Source organism: Somniosus microcephalus, chromosome 1 (assembly GCF_052327205.1).
Source record: "Somniosus microcephalus isolate GS21.2 chromosome 1, FLI_Smic_1.0, whole genome shotgun sequence".
Classification (NCBI taxonomy): Eukaryota; Metazoa; Chordata; class Chondrichthyes; order Squaliformes; family Somniosidae; genus Somniosus; species Somniosus microcephalus.
Genome location: NC_140987.1, coordinates 329,485,706 through 329,511,150, shown reverse-complemented (window position 1 = coordinate 329,511,150; position 25,445 = coordinate 329,485,706). Strand labels below are relative to the sequence as shown.

The 25,445-nt window shown below is 49.3% G+C and overlaps 1 protein-coding gene across 1 annotated transcript in view; it reads left to right on the top strand.

The window, feature by feature from the left end:
• LOC147124903 (dedicator of cytokinesis protein 11-like) overlaps window positions 1-25,445 on the top strand; it is a 458,563-nt gene that overhangs the window by 253,753 nt on the left and 179,365 nt on the right. The window contains exons 32-34 of the mRNA XM_085994653.1: window positions 4,100-4,216; window positions 22,232-22,331; window positions 24,221-24,339. Of these exons, the coding sequence (XP_085850779.1) occupies window positions 4,100-4,216; window positions 22,232-22,331; window positions 24,221-24,339 (336 nt within the window). The remainder of the gene's footprint in view (window positions 1-4,099; window positions 4,217-22,231; window positions 22,332-24,220; window positions 24,340-25,445) is intronic.

The window sequence follows — 25,445 nt, the reverse complement described above, 5'->3', positions numbered from 1 at the left end:
TCAGACTTGAACCCATGACCTTCTGACTCAGAGGCGAGAGTACCACAGCTGACATTTTTCTTCATCTAATTTATGTAACAGATGTTCAGATTCATCTTCTTCCAGAACAAGTTCCACACGCTCAGGGACTGAATTAATTTAGGCCCCTCACCCCTCCTTGGAACGGTGAGCCCAGCTGAGATCGCACACATGGCCTGTTTGCTCAAAGAGGGACATGTTGCCAGGTGATGTGTCACATATGGAAGAGCACTGGGATTGGTACCCAATAATCCTTGAGAGGGATATCGGTCAAAGGGCACCATATGAATCTTCAACTCCTTCACCCTGACTCCTCATCGAAGAACTTGCACCCCCATCCAGGGAAGTGTTGGATCCTTCGATTTGACTCACCAAACTACCTTGCATCAACCAGTTCAGCTTATGTAACACTACCAATCTCCCTATCAGAATACCGAGTGAATTAATTAATTCTTTCTTGCCAAATCCTTATAGAGCTCAGGCCATAAAGTCAGGAACTAATGTTTCTTTATTAATGCCTTCTGATCACAGTCAGCAGCGTTTCAGTCTTAATCATTTACGGCAGACGTTCAGTGCATCACTCCAATGTACAAGAAGCTTCGCTGAAACTAAGGGAAGTGAGATTTGAGCCAGCCAGGCCCATCAGAGCTGCCAGTAACCCAGGAGAAGAGGAGGGGGCATGGAATTCACATTCACAGATACAGATCACCGCTCTCGCGTCCCAGGAAGCTGACCCTTTGACCCCAGACGAGGGCAAAGCAACCAGTGTTCCTGGACTCATTGCTAAAGCTGAGAGCACATTGGTAATAAGCCGAACTAATTAGACTTTTCATGACTAGCTATCTAAGTGGTTAGCTTGCCAGTTATATAAGGAGTGTAATCGTAAACTGACAATCTATAGCACTCTCAGACACTGAGGTTAAACTCAATTTCTAATCAACCAGACAGTGAATTGTGAATTACGGATACAGCGGGACTACCCTTGTAGCCTCCATTTGTAATTCCAGTTCCAAGCAGGGAAATGACGGAGGTAAATGGACAAGATGTTAGACTGGGCAAGAGCATCAAGGGAAACGGAGTAATGTTAAGTATGAACAAAAAGGATAATGTGCATGTATGGCTCAGAGTGCAGGAAATAAACTGGGGGGATTAGAAGCAATGATGTCACAAGAGGATTGCAGAAAGCCTTTTACAAGGTATGACCCAGGAGACTACAGGAGAAGACCAAGGAGTATGAAATTCGGGGGAGGGTAGCATGTTGTATTAGAAACTGGTTAGAAGGAAGGAAACTGAGAGTAGGAGTTAGGGGCAGTTTCTCAGTGGATAGAAGTGGGTAGCGGTGTTCCACAGGGTTCGGTTCTGGGACCGTTTCTGTTCACTGTACATCAATGGACTGGATCTGATCGAGAGCGTTATGCGAACTTGCAGACAATTAATACTAAAATAGGAGGTACAGTAAATAATACTGAGGACCCAGGATTAGATGGTGGAATGGGCAAAAAAGTGGTAGCTGAAATTCAATGTTAGTGTGAGGTGGTACATTTTGGTTAAAAAAAGTGATAATTATACTTCGAATGGGGGAAGGCTGGGTGATGTGGCAGAGGGATTTGGGGTTTATATTCAAAAGACATTAATAGCAGAATTTCAAGTAGATAAGGCCATTTTTAAAAAAAGCCAATGGTCCCAGAATGGTGAATCAATCTAAAACGGTTAGCCCCAGCAACTCCTCTCTCTGCAGGCTGGGAATGAGGGAAACTGCCTAGACCAGACTACATGCCATCTAGTAGCTAGGTTAACCACTGCATCACCCCAGCGAGAAAGCATCCTCTGCCTGGTCGCAATATAAGTGAGTGATTGGCTCCTCGATAAGATATTGTCTTGTACACACATTGCAGACTGTGCATTCCCCTTTTGGCAGTCGATGCCTTAAGGAGTTCCAATTTAATAGTGCTGTGGAAACCTTAGTCTTCTCAATCACCTTCTCCCAGTGGCTGAAGAGCTCCTCCCAGAGTCGCAATGCGGATTCCGCCAACTAAGGGGTACAATGGACATACGTGATCTTCATCGCGCGCCAATTACAAGAGAAATGCAGGGAACAGCGCCAACCGCTGTACATGACCTTCTTTGACCTCACAAAGGCCTTTGACACTGTCAACCGTGCGGGATTATGGAGTGTCCTCCTCAATTTCAGCTACCCTCAAAAGTTTGTCACCATCCTCCACCTGCTTGACGACGACATGCAAGCTGTGATCCTGACCAATGGTTCCACCACAAACCCAATTCATGTACGGACCGGGGTTAAGCAAGGCTGTGTCATCGCACCAACGCTCTTCTTGATCTTCCTTGCTGCAGTGCTCCATCTCACCCTCAGTAAGCTCCCCACTGGAGTGGAGCTAATTTACAGAACAAACAGGAAACTGTTCAACCTCTGTCGCCTCCAGTCCAGATCCAAGGTCGTCCCTTCCTCTGTCGTCGAATTAGAGTATGCAGACGACGCTTGCATCAGCGCACACTCAGAGGTCGAACTCCAAACCATTGTCAACACCTTCACCGAAGCGTACGAGAGCATGGGCCTTACACTAAACATCCATAAGACAAAGGTCCTCTACCAACCTGCCCCCACCACACAGTACTGCCCCCCGGTTATCAAAATCCTCGACAAGGCCTTGGACAACTTGGACCACTTTCCATACCTAGGGAGCCTACAAGGGCAGACGTCGATGACGAAGTTCAACACCGCCTTCAGTGTGCCAGTGCAGCCTTCGGTCACCTGAGGAAGAGAGTGTTTGAAGACCAGGACCTCAAACCCGGCACCAAGCTCATGGTCTACAGAGCAGTAGTAATACCCGCCCTCCTGTATGCCTCAAAGACATGGACCATGTACAGCAGGCACCTCAAAGCACTGGAGAGGTACCACCAATGCTGCCTCCACAAGATCCTGCAAATCTATTGGCAGGATAGGCGCACCAACGTCAGTGTTCTCGCTCAGGCCAACATCCCCAGCATCGAAGCTTTGACCACGCTTGATCAGCTCCGATGGATGGGTCACATTGTCCGCATGCCTGATACGAGACTCCCAAAACAAGCGCTCTACTCGGAGCTCCAGCACGGCAAGTGAGCCCCAGGTGGGCAGAGGAAACGCTTCAAGGACACCCTCAAAGCCTCCTTGAAAAAGTACAACATCCCCACCGACACCTGGGATTCCCTGGCCCAAGACCGTACAGAGTGGAAGAGAAGCATCCGGGAAGGTGGCGAATACCTCGAGTCTCTTCGCCAGGCGCAAGCGGAAGCCAAGCGCAAACAGCGGAAGGAGCGCACGTCAACCCAAGCACCCCACCCACCCGCCCCTTCAAACACCGTCTGCCCCACCTGTGACAGAGACTGTAGGTCCTGCATTGGACTCATCAGTCACCTGAGAACTCATTTTTAATGTGGAAGCAAGTCATCTTCGGTTCCGAGGGACTGCCTAAAAAGAAGAAAAGTCAGCAGAAGTTAATGCAATCTGTGTTCACAAATGCAGCCAATGTTAATGGAGCCAGTCCCACTCCTGTGTCAGCCTCGGAATCAGAAGTTCGTGGGTTCAAGCCCCACTCCAGAGACTTGAGCACATAATGCAAGCTGACACTCCCAATGCAGTACTGAGGGAGTGCTGCACTGTCGGAGGTGCCGTCTTTTGGATGAGACGCTAAACTGTGTCCCTGATCAGGTGTGAAAGCTCCCGTGGCACTATTTTGAAGAACAACTGGGGAGTTGCCCTGGTGTCCTGGCCAAATATTTATCCCTCAACCATCACTAAAACAGATTATCTAGTCATTATCACATTGCTGTTAGTGGGATCTTGTTGTTCCCAAATTGGCTGCCGTGTTTCCTACATTACAAAATGGACACCATTTCCAAAGATCATCTTAGGCTGTGATGTGCTTTGAGACATCCTGAGGATGAGAAAGGCAAATGTAAGTTCTTTTCATTTTTTTTCTCTCCTTTCCTGTACTCTCCAGGATCTGAATTCTGACACTGTGTCAAAGTGTGGATTTCTGATATATTTTAATAAATACTTCAAGATTTAACTTTCTCATTTCAGAATCAGCAGGCAAGGATAACCCTCCTGTACCTGCCACTGCTGAAACTGTTGTTTGAAAATGTACAGCGGCTCATTGTAAAGGATCTGTCCACTTTCAGCATGAACTTCTCGAGCAGTGTGAGTACGCACCCCTTGTTTGCCCTGTGTCGCGGTGCCATCTTGTGCCGCTGCGTGTTACTTGGTTTGTAGGAGGGAGTACTTGTAAAAAGTATGCAAATGTAAAGGGAACCGTTGATCTGAATTGAAACAGACTTTCTTGTATTTTGCTCTCTCCCATGGAGAACAGTGTGCGGTACTGGAAGGATTGGCAGGCCATGACGGGAACGCTCTTCTATGGCTATAACCATCTTTATACCAGCTGATTGGTGTGTGGTGACGGTTAGTCCTAATGCGGGATGGTTTGAGGCTCCCACAACCCATACAGTGAGGTGGTGGGGGGGGGGTGGTGCCACCCACACCCATCGGACGCGAGTGTCCTGCTGGATGTCAATCAAGAATTCCAAGCCCCTGAAATAGGTTGTACTGTGTATAGAAATTACAGCACAGAAGTAGGCCATTCAGCCCATTGTGCCTGCGAGCTCATCAGCACTAATCCCATTTCCTTGCCCTTTTCTTATATCATTTTACATTCTTCCTTTTTAACTCTGTATCCGTTTAAGTTATATCAGCTGGAATTTTCCCGTTGCCGAGCGTGCGGGTTTGGGGGCGGGTCGGCAGGAAAAATCGCTGAAACTGATCATGCCAGGATCCCGACTTCCGCATTTAACTCGGGCGCGTTTCCCAGCGCGCCAAGGACCCGATCGGCAGAGGCGGGCGACCTCATTCCAGTAATTAAATGCTTGTTGAGAGACCCTTGAGGTGGTTTTTAACAGCAGCTTTTGGCTTTAACTTCAGGAGCATGGGTATCACACACCTCGGTAACCTCAACTGTGAAGGAAGGCGGAAGCTCAGTGGCCATTGTGCGAGTCCATTCACTGAGAGCTGGGAAAAACACAAATACTCCCGCATTACCCCTCATTAATTGGCTCATGGAAAGGCTCTTGCTGACTCCATTTTTTTGCAGAGATTTAGCTGTCAGCAGTTTGCAGGTCATTTCTGAAATCTCAGAAGCCAATCTCACCACATTGCTGGTCACTGTCGCTACTTCTCTTAGGCAGTCCCTCGGAACCGAGGGTGACTTGCTTCCACGCTAAAAATGAGTTCTCAGGTGACTGATGAGTCCAATGTGAGACCTACAGTCTCTGTCACAGGTGGAGCAGACAGTGGTTGAAGGGGCGGGTGGGTGGGGTGCTTGGGTTGACGTGCACTCCTTGCGCTGTTTGCGCTTGGCTTCGCTTGCTCCCGGCGAAGAGACTCGAGGTGTTCGGTGCCTTCCCGGATGTATCTCCTCCACTTTGAGCAGTCTTAGGCCAGAGATTCCCAGGTGCCGGTGGGGATGTTGCACTTTTTCAAGGAGGATTTGAGGGTGTCCTTGAAACGTTTCCTCTGCCCACCTGAGGCTCTCTTGCCATGTCAGAGCTCCAAGTAGAGCACTTGTTTTGGGAGTCTCGTATCGGGCATGCAAACGATGTGGCCTGTCTATCGGAGCTGATCGAGCGTGGTCAAAGCTTTGATGCTGGGGATGTTGGCCTGAGCGAGAACACTGACGTTGGTGCTCCTATCCTGCCAATGGATTTGCAGGATCTTGTGGAGGCAGCCTTGGTGGTACATCTCCAGTGCTTTGAGGCGCCTGTTGTACATGGTCCATGTCTCTGAAGCATACAGGAGGGCGGGTATTACTACTACTCTGCAGACCATGAGCTTGTTGCTGTGTTTGAGGTCCTGGTCTTCAAACACCCTCTTCCTCAGGCGACCGAAGGCTGCACTGGCACACTGAAGGCGGTGTTGGACTTCATCATCGATGTCTGCCCTTGTAGGCTCCCAAGGCATGGAAAGTGGCCCACCTTGTCCAAGGCCTCTGATGTGCCTTCAATAACCACAAAACTAGAAGTTATAGACTTTAACAAGTTGGCTTTTAATCACTAAGATCAGAGCTTACATCTCAATACATCGACTGGCTCACAGGAATGAGTCATACAGATCCTGGGATCTTTAAGTAAGAGAAGTCAGGGGCGGAGCCAAGAGCCAAGACCTGGAACCTTCCAGGGCAGCATGGTGGCATAGTGGTTAGCACTGTTGCCTCACAGCGCCAGGGACCCGGGTTCAAATCCGGCCTCGGGTGTCTGTCTGTGTGGAGTTTGCACATTCTCCCCGTGTTTGCGTGGGTTTCCTCCGGGTGCTCCGGTTTCCTCCCACAGTCCAAAGATGTGCAGGTTAGGTTGATTTGGCTATGATAAATTGACCCTTCGTGTTAGGGGATTAAATACGTGGGGTTACGGGGATAGGGTGGGATATGTGTCGGTGCAGGCTCGATAGGCCGAAATGGCCTCTATCTGCACTGTAGATTCTGTGATTCTGTGTTAGTCAGGAAAGAGGAAGTGAAACTATACACCGTGTGGGGGAGGGTAATACACATGAGTGCAAAACGAATACAGGCAAGACAAACAGATTTCATTACATTCACCCCTTCTTTAGATTTAGTCCATCGGGGTGATGTTTCTTAAAAGTTGGTATAAGTGAGTCTGTCAGGAGGTTTTGCGGTTCTCAGTGATCGGCGCAAAGCCGGTTGGGGTGCCTCTAGGGGAGTGGATTCTGGTTCCTCCGCTGTCCGGGCCTCCGCAGTGTCTTCCAGGTTATCTGCAGTGTCCTCCAGGTTAAAGTTGGGTATTAATACCTCTGGGCGTCCTGTCTCTTTTTGGTGTAGGTCTTCCTCGGGTAGTCTCTCATCGTTCTCTCCGCTCCCCGAGGGAGCGAGGTCTTTTATGGAAACAGTGTCCTCTCGCCCGTCAGAGTATTCGATATAGGCGTACTGAGGGTTTGCATGGAGGAGCTGTACCTTTTCCACAAGGGGGTCCGTTTTATGGCCTCTCACGTGCTTCCGCAATAGTACTGTCCCCGGAGACGTCAGCCACGCGGGTAGAGATATGCCCGAGGTGGATTTCCGGGGGAAAACGAATATCTTTTCGTGAGGGGTAGCGTTAGTGGCTGTACATAACAGAGACCTTATGGAGTGGAGCACGTCTGGGAGGACTTCCTGCCAGCGGGAGGTCGGAAGGCCTTTTGACTTTAAGGCTAACGTGACAGCCTTCCAAACAGTAGCATTCTCCCTTTCCACTTGCCCATTACCCCGGGGGTTGTAGCTAGTGGTTCTGCTAGTGGCTATCCCCTTTGAGAGCAAGAACTGGCGCAGTTCATCACTCATAAATGACGTCCCCCTATCGCTGTGTATGTAGTTCGGCATGCCAAACATGCAGAATAGATTACAGAGACACTTGATGATCGTGGCACTGGTCATGTCTGGGCAGGGAATGGCGAAGGGGAAGCGGGAATATTCATCGATGATATTGAGGAAGTATACGTTGCGGTCGGCAGAGGGAAGGGGTCCCTTGAAGTCCAGACTTAGGCGCTCGAATGGCCGTGTGGCTTTGATAAGGTGTGCACGGTCAGGCCTGTAGAAACGAGGCTTGCATTCCGCACAGATGCGGCAGGCTCTGGTCATTGCCCTGACCTCCTCGATGGAGTGGGGCAGATTGCGGGACTTTATAAAATGATATAGTCGTGTGACCCCTGGGTGACAGAGGTCGTTGTGGAGACCCTGTAATTTGTCCGTATGAATGCTGGCACACATTCCCCGCGATAGGGCATCTGGGGGTTCATTAAGGGCTCCCAGCCTGTACATAATATCATAGTCGAACGTGGATAGTTCGATCCTCCACCTGAGTATTTTGTCATTCTTGATTTTCCCCCTTTGTTTGTTATTAAACATGAAAGCCACCGACCGCTGGTCGGTGAGCAGGGTGAAACGTTTGCCGGCTAGGTAGTGTCTCCAGTGCCGCACTGCCTCCACTATAGCCTGTGCCTCCTTCTCGACAGAAGAGTGCCTGATTTCAGGTCCCTGAAGGGTTCGGGAGAAGGCGGCCACAGGGTCGCAGCTAAGGCAAAGTCTGACGCATCGCTTTCGACTTGAAAGGGAATGCTTTCGTCCACTGCACACAGTGCAGCCCTTTCAATGTCCTGTTTGATACTGGTGAAAGCCTCCCGAGCTTCAGCTGATAGTGGGAAGGACGTCGATTTAATGAGGGGTCGGGCCTTATCAGAGTAATTGGGCACCCATTGGGCATAATACGAAAAAAATCCCAGGCACCTTTTTAAAGCTTTGGGATTGTGTGGCAGGGGCAGTTCCTTTAGGGGGCGTAATCGGTCAGGGTCCGGTCCAATTACCCCATCTTCCACCACACAGCCGAGGATACAGAGACGGGTTGTGTTGAAGACACATTTGTCTTCGTTGTAGGTTAGATTCAGCTTTAGGGCAGTTTTTTAAAATCTCGCAAGAGAAAATGGTAGAGGCGTCCGTTCGCCTCAAAGGCGGTGTATGGGCGGTCCTCCGTTCTAATGGGGAGCTGGTGATACGCGGATTTGAGGTCGATAGTCGAGAAGACTCGGTATTGCGCAATCTGGTTGACCATTTCTGATATGCGGGGTAAAGGGTAGGCGTCCAGCTGGGTATAAATATTAACAGTCTGGCTGTAGTCAATTACCATCCGTTTCTTTTCGCTATTTTTAACTATGACTACTTGGGCACGCCACGGACTGGTACTGCATTCAATAATGCCTTCCCGCAGGAGTCTGTCCACTTCCGCCTTGATAAAGTGTCTGTCTTCCAGACTGTACCGTCTACTTTTGGTCGCTATAGGCCTACAGTTCGGAGCGAGATTAGCGAATAAAGAGGGCGGGCTGATTTTTAAGGTTGATAGGCCACAGACTGTGAGTGGCGGCTGGGACCCGCCATATGCTAGCGTGACACTTTCGTGGTGGCACTGGAAGTCCAGGCCCAAGATTACATTAACACAGAGTTCTGGCATCACGAGGAGTTTAAAATCCTTGTCCGTGACTTTTACAGTCAGTGTTACCACACAGTAGCCCAAAATGTCCAAAGTGTGGGGCTTAGCAGCCATAGCAATTCTGCTGCGTGTAGGGGTTACCGTTAATGAGTGCCGCCGTACCAGGCTAGGGTGGATAAAACTCTCGGGGCTAGAAATTCAGTAAGGCCCCGCCAGCTTTGCGGCCAGTTACCGCCCGAAGAGGGCTTCTGCGCCAATAGAGGAGTTTGCGCTGATATTCAGCGCAGCGGTAATGGCGGTGGTAGCCGTTAGCGCTGCGCCGGCACCGATGACGTCATCGGTGTGCGCAGTGCCCCGGTTCCGCCCCGATACCGACCTGACCCCCATATTTAGTTGCGGCCGCCTCTTCCGCAGCGGCCGCCAACACCGTTCTGCAACCGTGGCCGTCCTGCAGCCTTAGTGGCGCTGGTTAAGGCGGAGGTGCGGCCGGCCGCTTTTTCGGCGGCCGCCTGCCCGCACCTCCTTCCCTGGCCTCCTCCACCACCCCCCCCCCCCCCGGTGGCATTGCCGGCTGCTTTCCGCGAGCCCGGCACTTCTCCGTGGTGCCGGGCTCATTTGCCGGCACTATCAAGCGGAGATCTCCCCGTTGCAGGCACCTCCCCCTTAAGAGAAGGAGGAGGCCTGCAGTACCGCAGCCTGCCGCTCCGCAGCGGGTGGCGCAGTGGCACCTACAGCGTTGAAATTCAGTTTCAGCGCCCCAAGCGGGGGCGGGCACACCCTGTAATAGCGCCCGGTTCTGACTTGGGGCGCAGAAACTGAATTTCTGACGGTCGCAACTGGCTCCGCGCGCAGCGCTAACTTTTGGGCGCAAGCGAGCTGGCGGGGCCTTACTGAATTTCTAGGCCTCGGTACTCCCACAGTCAGTTAAACATTTCGTTAAATTCCCGTTTACCTGTATGTCCATCATAGATTTTGTCAACGGGTGTGGCCTGGATTGATCCACCGTGATCGAAGCCACTGTTGGGCCCTGGGCGGCCGTTGAGTCGGGAAAAGATGGCGGATCCCAAGATGGCGGCCCGCACGGCACGCATGAGGCGGTGACGGAGTTGGAAATCGGATTCCCCCTGCAGACTTTGCTAAAATGCCCCTTTTTCTTACATTTGAAGCATGTAGCGTCCTTCGCTGGGCATCGTTGTCTGGGGTGCTTGGCCTGGCCACAGAAGTAGCATTTCGGGCCTCGAGACATTGCCACTGTAGTAGGACTCCTGGGTGAACTTCTGTGTGGGGACTCCGGCGGTGTAGAGCTGGTCTGAGACCTGGATGGGGAAGATGGCTGATTCCAAGATGGCGGCCCGCTCGGCGCGCACGAGGCGGTGAGGGCCGCATGGCCGGAAGAATAAGAGTCAGAGTTTTTCTGGGCCACGTCCAGCGATCGCGCAGTGGCCACTGCCTTTTTTAAGTCCAGGACCACCTCCTCCAGCAGTCTCTGCCGGATATAATTCGATTTGAGGCCCGTGATGAAGGAATCGCGGACCAATTCATCAGAGTACACATTGGCCGTCACGGCCTTGCAGTTACAGTCCCGGACCAAGTCCTTTAGGCCCTGTAAGAAATCGTCCATTGATTCCTCAGGTCGCTGCCTGTGTGTAGCCAGCAGATGTCTGGCGTACACTTCGTTTACCGGCCTCTGGTATTGGGCCTTCAGGATAGTGATGGCCTCCGTGTAAGAGGTGGCGTCCCGGATGAACGAATAAATCCGATGACTAACGCGAGTAGTCAGTAGACTCAGTTTATCTACCTCGCTAGCGGATGAGGCCCCCGCGAAGAGTTCGAAGCATTTGAGCCAGTGTCCAAATTGATTTGATGCTTCAGCAGAATGTGGATCCAAGTCCAGACGCTCTGGTTTTAGGAGTCGATCCATCCTAGTATTCTTTAGTGATTTAAAATTGATGTGCCTTCAATAACCACAAAACTAGAAGTTATAGACTTTAACAAGTTGGCTTTTAATCACTAAGATCAGAGCTTACATCTCAACACACCGACTGGCTCACAGGAATGAGTCATACAGATACATAGATACATAGAAGATAGGAGCAGGAGTAGGCCATTCGGCCCTTCGTGCCTGCTCCGCCATTCGATGAGAGCATGGCTGATCCTTTAATTCAGTATCCCGTCCCCGCCTTCTCTCCGTAACCCTTAACCCCTTTTGCCCGTAGAAATATATCTAATTCCCTCTTAAATATATTTAATGAGCTGGCGTACACTGCCCTCTGTGGCAATGAGTTCCACAGGTTCACCACTCTCTGAGTGAAGAAATTCCCCCTCATCTCTGTCCTAAATGGTTTAGCCCTTATCCTTAAATTATGTCCTCTAGTTCTGTTCTCACCCGCCAAGGGAAACATTCCTTCTGCATCCAGTCTGTCTAGACCTGTCAGAATTTTATACACTTCTATGAGGTCCCCTCTCAATCTTCTAAACTCCAGTGTGTACATCCCTAAACTACATAGTCTCTCCTCATAGGTCATTCCCGCCATTCCTGGTATCAGCCTGGTGAATCGCCGCTGCACCCCCTCCATGGCAAGAACATCCTTCCTCAGATGAGGCGACCAAAACTGTACACAGTACTCGAGGTGTGGTCTCACCAGTGCCCTGTACAGCTGCAGCAAGGTATCCCTGTTCCTGTATTCTAACCCTTTTGCTATGAAGGCCAGCATACCGTTTGCCTTCTTGACCGCCTGTTGCACCTGCATGCTCGCCTTCAGTGACTGGTGTACAAGAACACCCAGGTCTCTCTGTACTTCCCCCTCTCCCAATCTATTGCCATTTAAATAATAATTTGCCCTCCCGTTCCTGCACCCAAGGTGGATAACTTCGCACTTGTCCACATTATAGTGCATCTGCCATTTATCCGCCCAATCGCCCAGTCTGTCCAAATCGCTCTGGAGCTTCCTGGTCTCTTCCTCTGAGCCCACCCCCCCCTCCTAGTTTAGTGTCGTCTGCAAATTTGGAAATGCTGCATCCGACTCCCTGATCCAGGTCATTAATGTAAATTGTGAACAGCTGGGGGCCCAGGACAGATCCCTGTGGTACCCCACTTGTTACTGCCTGCCATTCAGAAAATGAGCCGTTTATTCCAACTCTCTGTTTTCTATCTGACAGCCAGTTCCCTATCCACGCCAAAACTTTCCCCTTTATCCCATGAGCCTCAATTTTCCATGCTAATCTTTTATGTGGGACCTTATCGAAGGCCTTTTGGAAGTCCAGGTACACCACATCTACTGGCTCTCCCCCATCTATTCTACCAGTTACTCCCTCAAAAAATTCCAATAGATTAGTCAAGCACGATTTACCCTTTGTAAATCCATGTTGACTCTGTCCTATCCTGTCCCCATTTGCTAAGTGCTCCGCTATTTCATCCTTAATGATGGACTCCAGCATTTTGCCCACAACTGATGTAAGGCTTACAGGTCTGTAATTACCTGCTTTTTCCCTACCCCCCTTTTTGAATAGTGGGGTAACGTTAGCTACCCTCCAATCCATCGGCACTGTTCCCGAGTCTAATGAATTCTGAAAAATCATCCTTAGTGCATCCGCTATCTCTAGGGCCACCTCCTTCAGTACCCTAGGATGCATGTTATCAGGCCCTGGGGATTTGTCCACCTTCAATCCCTTTAGCTTCCTTAACACCATATCCTTAGAGATATTGATTTGCGTCAGTTCCTCCTTTGCCAATGTCCCTATTTTTCCCGATATCCCAGGGAGGTTTTTTGTGTCTTCCTTCGTAAAGACTGACCCAAAGTATGCATTTAGTTGATCTGCCATTTCCTTATTTCCCATTATATATTCCCCCGTATCTGACTGCAATGGACCAACTTTGGTTTTCACCAGTCTTTTCCTTTTGATATACTTATAAAAGCTTTTGGAGTTAGTTTTTATATTTTCCGCCAGCTTGTTTTCGTAAGCTATTTTGCCCCTCTTGATTATGCCCTTTGCCCTCCTTTGCTCTATCTTAAACTGTTCCCAATCTTCCGCTCTGGCGCTTTTTTTGGCTATTTTATACGCCCTATCTTTGGATTTTATGCTGTCTCTAATTTCCCTGTTATCCACGGTTGAGTCACCTTTTTAGATTTCCTTTTATGCCAGATTGGTATAAACAATTTTTGCAATTTTGTCATTCTATCTTTAAATGTTTGCCATTGTTTATCTACCTCCAGTCCTCCCAGGAACGTTGTCCAATCAGACCTACTCAGTTCCCGTCTCATGGCATCATAATTCCCCTTGTTTAAATTCAGGACCTTAGTCTCTGAGTCAATTTCTTCGCTCTCCATTTCGAGTGAGAAATCGATCATGTTATGATCGCTCTGACCCAAGGGTCCCCGTACAACAAGATTACTGATTAGTCCCTTCTCATTGCACAGTACCCAGTCCAATATAGCCTGTTCCCGAGTTGGTTCCTCGACATATTGATCCAGATAACCATCCCTCAAACACTCAAGGAATTCCTCCTCCTCATTATTTTTACTGATTAGGCTAGTCCAATCTATATGTAAGTTAAAGTCACCTATGATGACAGCTGTGCTCTTATTGCACGCTTCTCTAATTTCCCTCGTGATGCCCTCCCTAACCTCTATTTTACTATTTGGAGGCCTATATACCACTCCTATTAATGTTTTTCGCCCCTCGCTATTTCTTAGCTCCACCCATATAGATTCTGTATTAACTGAGTTAATATCCTTCCTTTCAATTGCATTTATCCCCTCTTTTACTAGCAATGCTACCCCTCCTCCCTTTCTTTTTTGTCGATCCTTCCTAAATACTGAATACCCCTGTATGTTAAGCTCCCAGCCCTGCTCACCCTGCAACCATGTTTCCGTAATCCCAATTAGGTCATAATTATTAACCTCTATTTCCACAGCTAATTCATCTACCTTGTTCCTGATGCTTCTCGCATTAAGGTATAAAACCCTCAGGCTTTTTTTATGCTCACATTTTTTATGAATTAGTTTGGCCCTTTGTTTTTTGTTCCTCACCCTTTTATCATTTATTTCTGTCTGCCTTTCACTTTCCTCTATTTCACTACATAGGTTTCTAGCCCCCTGCCATACTAGTTTAAATGCTCCCGAACTGCTTTATCAAAAATTACCCCGAGAACATCAGTTCCATCTCTGCACAGGTGTAGACCGTCCCTTTTGTATAGGTCACACCTACCACAAAACTGGTTCCAATGCCTCAAAAATTTAAAACCCTCCCTCTTACACCACTGCTCAAGCCACGTATTTAGCCTAACTATCCTGTTCTCTGTACTCTTACTAGCACGTGGCACTGGTAGTAATCCAGAGATTACTACCTTCGAGGTCCTACTTTTTAGCTTGGCTCCTAACTCCCGAAATTCTACTTGTAGGACCTCTTCCCTTTTTTTAGCTACGTCGTTGGTACCAACATGTATCACGACAACTGGCTGTTCCCCCTCCCCCTCCAGAATGTTCTGCACCCGCGCCGAGACATCCTTGACCCTTGCACCAGGGAGGCAACATACCATCCTGGAGTCTCGGTCGCGACCACAGAAACCCCTATCTATTCCCCTTACAATCGAATCCCCTATTACTATAGCCCTGCCACTCTTTTTCCCTCCCTTCTTTGCAACAGAGCCAGTCATGGTGCCATGAGCCTGGCTGCTGGTGCCTTCCCCCGATGTGTCACCCCCCCCGACAACAGTACCTAAGGCGGTGAACCTGTTGCTAAGGGAGACAACCCCAGGGGATTTCTGCACTACCTTCCTGCCCTTGCTCTGCCTTTTGGTCACCCATGTACTGTCTACGCTGGCCTTAACCTGCGGTGTGACCAACTCACTAAATGTGCTATCCACACCCCTCTCAGAATCGTGGATGCTCCAAAGTGAGTCCATCTGCAGCTCAAGGGCCGTCATGCGGTCCCACATGAGCTGCAGCTGGACACACTTCCTGCACACATAGTCGTCAGGGACACAGGAAGCGTCCCTGATTTCCCACATGTTACAGGAGGAGCATGACACAGGTCCGAGCTCTACTGCCATGACTTAACCCTTATATTACTTTTAATTTTCTAGTTTTAGTTTATTTATCGACTTTTGTTTTCCCGAAGCTTACTTAGACCAATGTATACTGTACTCCTCTTATTCCTTTTTAAACTAACCAAATCCCACTAGTTTTGGTTTTACTTCCTAGGAAGGTTTGAGGAAAGTACTTACCAGTTAGTCTTACCTCCCTGGTCTTTCGCTGACTTCCCGGTCTTGTGTCCCCTTGGTCCTACGCCGACTTCCCGCTCCTCCCGGTTCCTGCCCTGCTGAAAAGAAACTGAGACCAAAAAATTTGTGACCTCTGTTTTTAGACAGCTGCTAAAAGACTACTAGGTTAGAGGAGGGGGGCGGTGGGGGTTCCTACTCTGTAGGAACTCGGGTTTAAGCCACCACCCTCCTTAAATACCTTTCACCTGGGTGCTTCCCACCAGGTCCGCTTCTGAAAAAAAGCTCAAGAGCTGGACTTCCGCCTCAGCTGTTTTTTAAATGGCCCCGAGTCTCGCCGACTGCTGCCTCTCCGCTGCTGCTCTCTCCCGACTGGTCTCGGGCCTCGCTGGTCGCCGGGTTTCCTGCCGAGCTCCTCCTCGCTGCTCCCGCTGGTCCCGACTGGTCTCGGGCCTCGCCTCTCTCCGGTTTTTATACCGGTCTCACACTGCTCCCGACTGGTCTCGGGCCTCGCTGGTCGCCGGGTTTCCTGCCGAGCTCCTCCTCGCTGCTCCCGCTGGTCCCGACTGGTCTCGGGCCTCGCCTCTCTCCGGTTTTTATACCGGTCTCACACTGCTCCCGACTGGTCTCGGGCCTCGCTGGTCGCCGGGTTTCCTGCCGAGCTCCTCCTCGCTGCTCCCGCTGGTCCCGACTGGTCTCGGGCCTCGCCTCTCTCCGGTTTTTATACCGGTCTCACACTGCTCCCGACTGGTCTCGGGCCTCGCTGGTCGCCGGGTTTCCTGCCGAGCTCCTCCTCGCTGCTCCCGCTGGTCCCGACTGGTCTCGGGCCTCGCCTCTCTCCGGTTTTTATACCGGTCTCACACTGCTCCCGACTGGTCTCGGGCCTCGCTGGTCGCCGGGTTTCCTGCCGAGCTCCTCCTCGCTGCTCCCGCTGGTCCCGACTGGTCTCGGGCCTCGCCTCTCTCCGGTTTTTATACCGGTCTCACACTGCTCCCGACTGGTCTCGGGCCTCGCTGGTCGCCGGGTTTCCTGCCGAGCTCCTCCTCGCTGCTCCCGCTGGTCCCGACTGGGATCTTTAAGTAAGAGAAGTCAGGGGCGGAGCCAAGAGCCAAGACCTGGAACCTTCCAGGTTAGTCAGGAAAGAGGAAGTGAAACTATACACCGTGTGGGGGAGGGTAATATACATGAGTGCAAAACAAATACAGGCAAGACAAACAGATTTCATTACAGCCTCGACATGGATTTTGATAATCGGGGGGGGCAGCACTGTGTGGCGGGGGCAGGTTGGTAGAGGACCTTTGCCTTACAGCTGTTTAGTGTAAGGCCCATGCTCTCGTCCGCTTCAGTGAAGGTGTTGATGATGGCTTGGAGTTCGACCTCCGAGTGTGTGCAGACGCAAGCGTCATCTGCATACTCGATGTAAGAGGATGGGACGACCTTGGATCTGGAATGGAGGCAACGGAGGTTGAACAATTTCCCATGTGTTCTGTAGATTAGCTCCACTCCAACGGGGAGCTTACTGAGAGTGAGATGGAGCATTGCAGCAAGGAAGATCGAGAAGAGCGTTGGTGCGATGACACAGCCTTACTTGACCCCGGTCCGTACATGAATTGAATCTGTGATGGATCTGTTGGTCAGGATCACTGCTTGCATGTCATTGTGAAGCAGGCGGAGGATGGAGGAGGAGGAGGATTGGCCCTCTGATCTCCACTTCACCTGCCATCTATTACGTCAGCATGGGTGTCCCTTATGCTCTCTCACCTTGGACCTCGGAATCGGACCAACATGAGCCCGAGCACCAACAACACCAGCCACACCAGCAGCAGCAGCAACCACAACAGCAGCCTTCTCAAAGACCTGATGCTCCACAGGACAGAGGGGATCAGCACAGGGCTGCACCACGCCGGAGGCGATACCCCCAACACATGGTATACAGGCAGAGGATGAGCTTGCTCAACATGACTGAGCAGCAGTGCCAAAGGAGGCTCAGGTTATCATGCCAGGTCGTTGCAGACATTTGTAGCTTGCTGGAATAAGCCCAGAGGACCTGGTGGCAATCTAGTGGCCATCTTACCAGTGGCTGTCAAAGTCATCCCCGCCCTCAACTTCGTCACCTCAGGCACCTACCAGGGATCTACAGCAGACATTTGTGGGATCTCACAGTCGGCCGCCCACAGATGCGTCACCCAGGTGACCAATGTCATGTTTGATAAATCAGCCAATTATGTCAACTTTGCCACTGATGAAGCCAGTGTTACTGAGCGGGCGCTCGACTTTGCGTCTCTGGCCGGCTTCCCACAGGTGCAGGGCATCATCGACTGCGCACATGTAGCCATCAGGGCACCCCATCATCTCCCAGGAGTCTTTGTGAACCACAAGGGCTTCCACTCCCTCAGTGTGCAGCTCGTCTGCAACCATAAAAAGATCATCATGCAGGTGTGTGCCAGATTCCCTGGCAGCTGTCATGCCTCTTCTGTGCTGCGGCAGTCCAGCCTCCATCAGCTCTTCGCACCTCCAAACAGACTTACCGGCTGGCTGCTTGGAGACAAGGACTATCCACTGAAGACGTGGCCCATGACACCCTTGAGGAGGCCAAGTAATGAGGCCGAGGAGCATTGTAATGAGAGCCACATGTCCACCTGATGTGTCATAGAGCATACAACCTGAGGTGGAGATGGCACCAGCAGTGGCGCACATTGCTGCCAGGGAGACCCGGGATGGCCTCCTCATGGCCAGATTTACTTTACTTGCTCCAATGGACACATATGGCTGCCACATGCTGTACTAAGTTCACCTCCCCCCACCCCCCCCCCCCCAACAACACCATAAAGCAACCCTACAGTGACCAAGCCATTCCGCTCACCCAAACTCCCATTGCTTGAGGTTAAGTAATGTCTCACCATTCACGCCACGTGACAAAGCCACTTCCAAGGTAGTAGGCAAAAATGGACAAGACCAGAAAGTGGTGCAAAGAAATACATTTATCTGTCCTAAAAAATAACTGAAACTTAACACTAACATTTGTTCATACACCCATGTGTATACCCGTGTGCATTTACTGTTGTGTCCTTTTCCTTTCCCGAGTGCTTCTACAAGGTGCAACCCCTGTGGCTTCAGCAGAGGTAGAGGCAGGCTGCTCACTTCCCTGCTGCAACTGGTTAGACACTTTTGGCAGATGCCCTCTGGGTGTTGGAGCCTGTGATGGCCCCGCCAAAGTCTGCTCCGCCTGCAACTGTGCAGGGGCAGACTCGACCATCGGGCTCTGAGGCAGCATGTGGGGCTCTGACTGGGGGGGAGGCAATGGGGAACAAGTGGGAGCATTTTGAGAGGAGCCCCCACTTCCATGTCCCCTCTCACCATCATCCCTCTCTGGCCGCCTGCATTTCCCTGCTAACAAGGAGCTGGAGAGCACCTTGCTGCACAGCAGTGGGGCGATGAAGGCTCAAGTCTAAGTTTACATCCCTCCTAGAGAGGAGGTTTATGAGCGTCTGCCATTTGTTGTCCACAGCTAGCATATGCTCTTGTGACTGGCGCATTTGCTGCTCCATGCAGGCGGCCATCCTTTCCATGGAACAGCACGTCATTGCCAATGCCTGCAACATGATGCTGCTCATGTTGGAGATGGACTCCTCTATTCTCTGAAAATTTGCCGACATTGTGGCTGCAAAAGCTGCCAGAGCCCCCTGCAATTGTTGCTGCCCCTCCAGGCTCACCCTCTTTCTCGATGGCCCCCAAGGCTCAGCATCTGCATGCAGCTCAGCAGAGCTTGGAGCGTCCTGCGCCCTCCAGTGAGGAGTCTCCACTGCTGTCCCTGTCAACACCACCTGCTCTTGCTCACTTGTGATGTGTGAGACACCAGGTGACAACACTACTCTATCTCGCACAGGACCCACTGAGGTGTGTGTATCTGCGCTGGTGCTGGATGCACTTGGGTCTGGTGATGGTGCTTCCTCCAGCTGGACAGTGGGGGCGGGGGGCACTTTGATGGACCTGTGGGAGAGTGAAGAGTTTATTTAGAAGTGTTATATTAAGAATGGGTTATAGTACCATTATGCGCATGATGAAAATTCACTGACTGCTGACATCAGTTACCATATGAGTGACTGCTGTATGCCATGTGATTATAATATTTAATTCTGTCACCAGGTTGCTGGGATGTCCCCCTCTCTCTGTCTCCCACCGCCAGCAGCTCTGCAACTCCAGAGATCTCCAGGGCCGCCGCCTCTGCTAGATTCAATTGTGTGACTACTGGAGATTCTCTCTTTCTCCCTATTGTTGTGGGCTCTCTTCTGCAAGGAAGGAAAGAAGAGAACTTTGAGTGAGAGTGATGGAATGAATGTGGGGAATGGATGGGCTACATCTGTAGAGGGTGACTACGACGGAGTGGCGTCACATTGCCAAATGGCCTCCTTCTGTGGTGTTCCTAGCTATGATTGCATTAGGATGAGGGTGAGTGTCAGTGGTGGTTAGTCAGATGGGGATGTGAGTATGTACATAGACAGAAAGGGATGGGTGGACATGGAAGGTAGGTTGGTGTGAGGAATGATGTGCAGGAGTAGGCTTGGGACGGCAGTGTGATGGGGATGTGGTGACAGGCACAGCAGGATGTAGGTGAGTGTGGCGTGGCATTGCAGTCACCTTTCCTGACCTCATCAGATCATTCAATCTTTTCCTGCACTGGATCCAGGTCCTCCTGACAACATCCCTGCTGCTGACCTCCTCTGTGTTCTGTAACCATACTCTTTTTGTATCTTTGGGTGGTCTTTTATGCCTATCAGCGGGGAAGAGGGTCTCTCTGCGGGCTCTTACTGCCTGCACCAGAATATCGAGGGATGCATCGCTAAACCTTGGTGTGTCCCTGTGCCTTTGTCCATCCATGAGCGACACTTTTTTCACCTGGGTAACAGTAGCCAGAGCTCTGCACATGACCTTCCAAACTCCTCCTTCAACCTTCAAATGAGATGTGTGCAAGGCTGCTTTAAGTATCGCCGCTGGAAACGGGTCATCAATGACGTCATCAGATCCGGTCCATTTAATTGGGCCAGGAAACGTGCATGAGTCTTTCAATTGGGGCCATTAAGTAAAAGTCGCACTGAACAACGTGCTGCTCAGAACATCGCATTCCCGACCCGCTACGTGCCCTGCATGTGCAAAACCCGACTCCAAGGCAATGATTCCGACCATAGTCTCTGCCTCAATTGCCACGACTTAAGCATTTCCATGTCATCTGTATGCAAACACTTTCTTCCTAATTCCCCCTTCATTCTTCATGTTCGCAAATGTGGAAAAGATCTTTCTCTGTTTACTCATTCAGAAGCTTTCTCTGTTTTGCAAGTTCCTCCGTAACCACCTCTGTTCTCATGAAGAAAAGCATTTGGGCCTTTCTCTATAACTCTAATCTCCCATTCTCTTGTGTATGTGTCATGCTGCAAAGCTTCATGACCTTCCCCCACATGGCCCTACTAAACTCAAGATCCCCACCCAGTCTTGGCAAAGCCCTTCCTCTCCACCCCCCTCTCCCCCCCCCCCCCACCCCCCAATCACAGTTGTTGTCTAATGTCTTTTCTATGGAAGATGGTTAGAATTGTACAATCCATCACCAAACCACAACTGGAAAATCCCTGAACCCTAGATAATACCATTTGACTTTAGTCACAGTAAATCAAATTAAAAATAGCGTGCGTTACTCCAGTTCAGTATGGTACCGGGACTAAAAGGATTAAATTATCAGGACCAGTTGCATAGACAAGGCCTGCATTTCATTGAGTATAGAAGGTTAAGGTTTGATCTGATCAAGGTGTTTGAGATGATTAAAGGATTTGATAGGATAGATAGAAAGAAACTATTTTCTCTGGTGGGAGAGTCCAGAACAAGGGCGCATGCCTTAAAATTAGAGCTAGGCCGCTCGGGGGTGATGTCAGGAAACACTTCTTCACACAAAGGGTAGTGGAAATCTGGAAAACTCTCTCCTCCCCAAAAAGCTGTTGAGCCTGGGGGGTCAGTTGAAAATTTCAATTTTTGTTAGGTGAGGGTGTTAAGGGATTATGGAGCAAAGGCAGGTAAATGGAGTTAAGATGCAGATCAGCCATGATGTAGTTGAATGGCGGAATGGGCTCGAGGGGCTGAATGGCCTGCCCCTGTTTCTATGTTACACGGCACAAAACCCCCTATTGTAATAAAACAGTGCAACCTGCAAATCACGATGAGCAATGCCACAGAGGTCTGCTAATCCTTGTAAAGCTCTGTGTCTCTTGAAATTTTTTAATTGAAGGAACATAATCGAAATTTGCATTGATGCTCATCCCTAATGGACTGCAGCGGTTCAAGAAGAAGGCCCACCACCACCACCTCAGGGCACCCAGGGGATGGGCAATAAATGCCGGCCTTGCCAGCGACTCCCACATCCTGTGAATGAAATTTTTTTTTAAGTCGAAGAATAATCATCTCTACTAAAGATGAATGACAATTTCAGTGACATTTGGTTGCCATCATCTGGTGCCCAACAGTTGTTCTAACTCGCCATTTTACCACCTTCATTTCAAAAAGGCTTAATGAAATTAAAGTTATGAAATTAAAATACTTTACTTTCAACTGTCAGAAGGGCTGGAGAATTCAGAGGACAAAGAATAAAAGATAATTGGCAAAAAATGCCAGGGTGGAGATGAGAGATTTTTTTATGCAACCAGTTGCTGTGATCTGGAATGCACTGCCCAAGAGGGTGGTGGAAGCAGATTCTGTAGTAACTTTCAAAATGGAATTGCATATGTACTTGAAAAGGAGAAATTTTCAGGGCTGAAGAGCAGGGGAGTGGGACTAACTGGATAGCTCTACCAAAGAGCCGGCACAGGCACCATGGGCTGAATGGCCTCCTTCTGTGCTGTATGATTCTAAATCTTGCACACAAAATTCATAAATTATCAGCACTCTTGAGAATTTGTGGTAAATAATTTCTTGGGTTTTTTTTAAACGCAGGTTGTTCGAGATGACCTGGCCTTCAACTTCTCACCAGCAAGTGGCGCTTCAACTCCACGCAAGTCAGGCAGCTTTAGCGACAAGGAATTAGCCCTTTCAGGTAAATCCTACTCCTGTCTTACTGACAAAGTTTACCCTTTGAAAGTAGCTAAAACATTATAGTTTTCAATCTAGTAAATTTCCCGCACAAGTTAGATTGTGTTAAAGAATCAGCTTATCGCTTAATATAATGCAACATTTTTCTCACCTTTTAAAAAAAAATATTCACTAAGAAATAAGGAAGACTTGCATTTCTATAGCGCCTTTCATGACCCCAGGATGCCCCCAAGCAAATACAGACAATGAAGTACATTTGAAGTATAGCCACTGTTGTAATGTAGGAAACACGGCAGGCAATTTGGACAGAGCCATAAGGTGCTCTTTTTAGTGATGTTAGTTGAGGGATAAATATTGGCCAGGACACCGGGGATAACTCCCCTACTCTTCTTCGAAATAGTACCCTGGGATCTTTTACGTCCAACTGAGAGGGCAGACGGAGCCTTGGTTTACCTTCTCATCCGAAAGACGGCACCTCCGACAGTGCAGTCTCTCAATACTGCACTGGAGTGTCAGCCTGGATTATGTGCTCAGATCTCTGGAGTGGGACTTGAACCCACCACCTTCTGACTCAGAGGTGAGAGTGCTACCCACTGAGCTGAGGCTGATACCTCACTAGTGGCCCTCCTTCAAAAATGATGGAAGGGCCCTTAGTAAATGAATGTTAAACGGTTTAGTGGCCAGGCTTCCTTCTCCCCCGATGGTTCAGCTGGTTAAGGCAGTGAGAAGCTGAGCCATAAGGACCAGCAGGTTGCAGGTTTAATCCTCGGTCTGTGCCATGTTGGCGCATCTCAGCCAGTGTGAGAGGTATGATACACTTATCCTCAGCACCTCTGGGTTGTGGTAGGGGGCAGGGCAAAATCAAATCAATGTCAAAATCTTGAGAGTAAACTGATTCATTCAAAGATTAAAATCAGTTTTAAACTGTTGGACTGGATCATGTTAACAAGTCCAAAAATATAACCAGATAACCATGGGTGGGGAAAGCTATCTGGCCCATCGAGAGAGATTCTAACATCATCCCATTATAGCATCCAATTGCTTCAAGGTTTTTGCCTCCACTACTCTATCTGGAAGTTTATTTCACATGTAGATCACTCTTTCTGTGAAGAAGAATTTCCTGGTAGTGGTCCTAAAAGCTACCTTCTCTAGTTTGAACCTGTGTCCCTTTGTTCTACTCCTACAGTTTAATTTAAAGTGGTATTCTGGGTTAACTATTTCTATACCCTTAACAATCTTGTGTGCCTCTATATAATCATCTCTCGGACACCTGCTGTCCAGGCTGAAGATCCCAAGTTTCTCCAGTCTTTCCTCATAACTCAGACCCCTGGCACTGGGGATAAACTTAGTGGCACTTCTCTGCACAGCACAAGTGCTTGAACCTTGTGCCTCGGGAACCAGAACTGGACACAGTTCTCAAGGTGCCATCTGACCAGAGCACGGTACAGTTTGATCATGACTTCCTCTGACTACTATTCTACTGGTTTGGCGATGTTGCTCAACATTCCATTGGCCCTGTTGAGTGCTGCTCAGCAATGGTTGAACAGATTTGGAATTGAATCTATGAAGTCTCTTTCAGCTTCATCTTGAGCTATTTCAGCACCGTTCATGGAGTACCTGTCACTTTTTATTTCTTCCTGTGTGGTACACTTTACACTAGTCTGCATTAAATTTCATCTACCATTCTGTTCACTTGCATCTTTTTTCCCAGCTCATCCGGTAATTTCTGAGTTGCCTCCTCCGATCCCACTGCCTCTCCTAGATTGGTATCACCAGCAAATTTGACCACTTTACATTAAGTTTCTGAATCCGGGTCACTTATGTAAATCCTGTTTGAAGCATTGATAAGAGAGTGCGTGGGCTGCCAAACCCATTTCTTTTTTCTATCCACAGGTTATGGTACATCTTGTGGTCAAGGGCTGAAGCGTGATGATTCGAGAGGCTCCTTGAGCATTGAATTCAATACGTGCACACAAGAGAGAGCTGACGAAAGACGGAATTCCGTTGACTATGTAAAGGAAACTCTTTCAACTCTTGACACCTTTGGCATTTAATTTTTGTGTAATTTTGATATCATTGAGTTTTAGTAGGATATGTTTCAAATCGCCCTTGGTAAACTTACCCAATTCTGAAAACCATGAATGAAAATATGTCATAAGAACATAGGAAATAGGAGCAGTAGGCCATTTGGCCCTTCGAGCCTGCTCCGCCATTCAATAAGATCATGGCTGATCTTCTACCTCATCTCCAATTTCCTGCACTAACCCCATATCCCTTGATTCCCTTAATATTCAAAAATCTATTGATCTCTGTCTTGAATATATTCAATGACTGAGCCTCCACAGCCCTCTGGGGTAGAGGATTCCAAAGATTCACCACCCTCTGAGTGAAGAAATTTCTCCTCATCGCAGTCCTAAATGGCCGACCCATTAATCTGAGACTGTGACCCCTGGTTCTAGACTCCCCAGCCAGGGGAAACAACCTCCCTGCATTTACCCTGTCAAGCCCTGTAAGAATTTTGTATGTTTCATTGAGATCGTTCTCATTCTTCTGAACACTAGAGAATATAGGCCTAGTCTACTCAATCTCTCCTCATAGGACAATCCCCCCATCCCAGGAACCATAAAACCAGGGTGTACGTGGATTAACTATGATCTTTGTTCATCTAGCACTTTACATTTGTCTGCATTCAATTTAGTTTGGGGGTGGGGAGGGGCTTTGGACCAATTTGAAAAACGGTATGAGGATCTTGAAATAATTTCTCTGGGAACTGGGTGAGGACAAGGCAATGGGAAACGGCGCAGGAAAGGAGAGCCTTCCAATTGCAGAGTTGTGCGAGACAGGGCAGTAGATTTGTTTTGGATTAGTCCAGCAAAGCACTGGTGCAGAAACAAGTGGCACCCCCTATGCTGTAAACATCTACGGTTATTTGTGGGGTCTGAGTTCGAATCCATCCCAGACTGATCGGATGTAAGAACATAAGAACATAAGAAATAGGAGCAGGAGTAGGCCAATCGGCCCCTCGAGCCTGCTCCGCCATTCAATAAGATCTCCGCTCTGCCGACGGTAAGATCCAACATCAAATTGTTGAAGTCTTAACCCACTTACCAACAGTCGT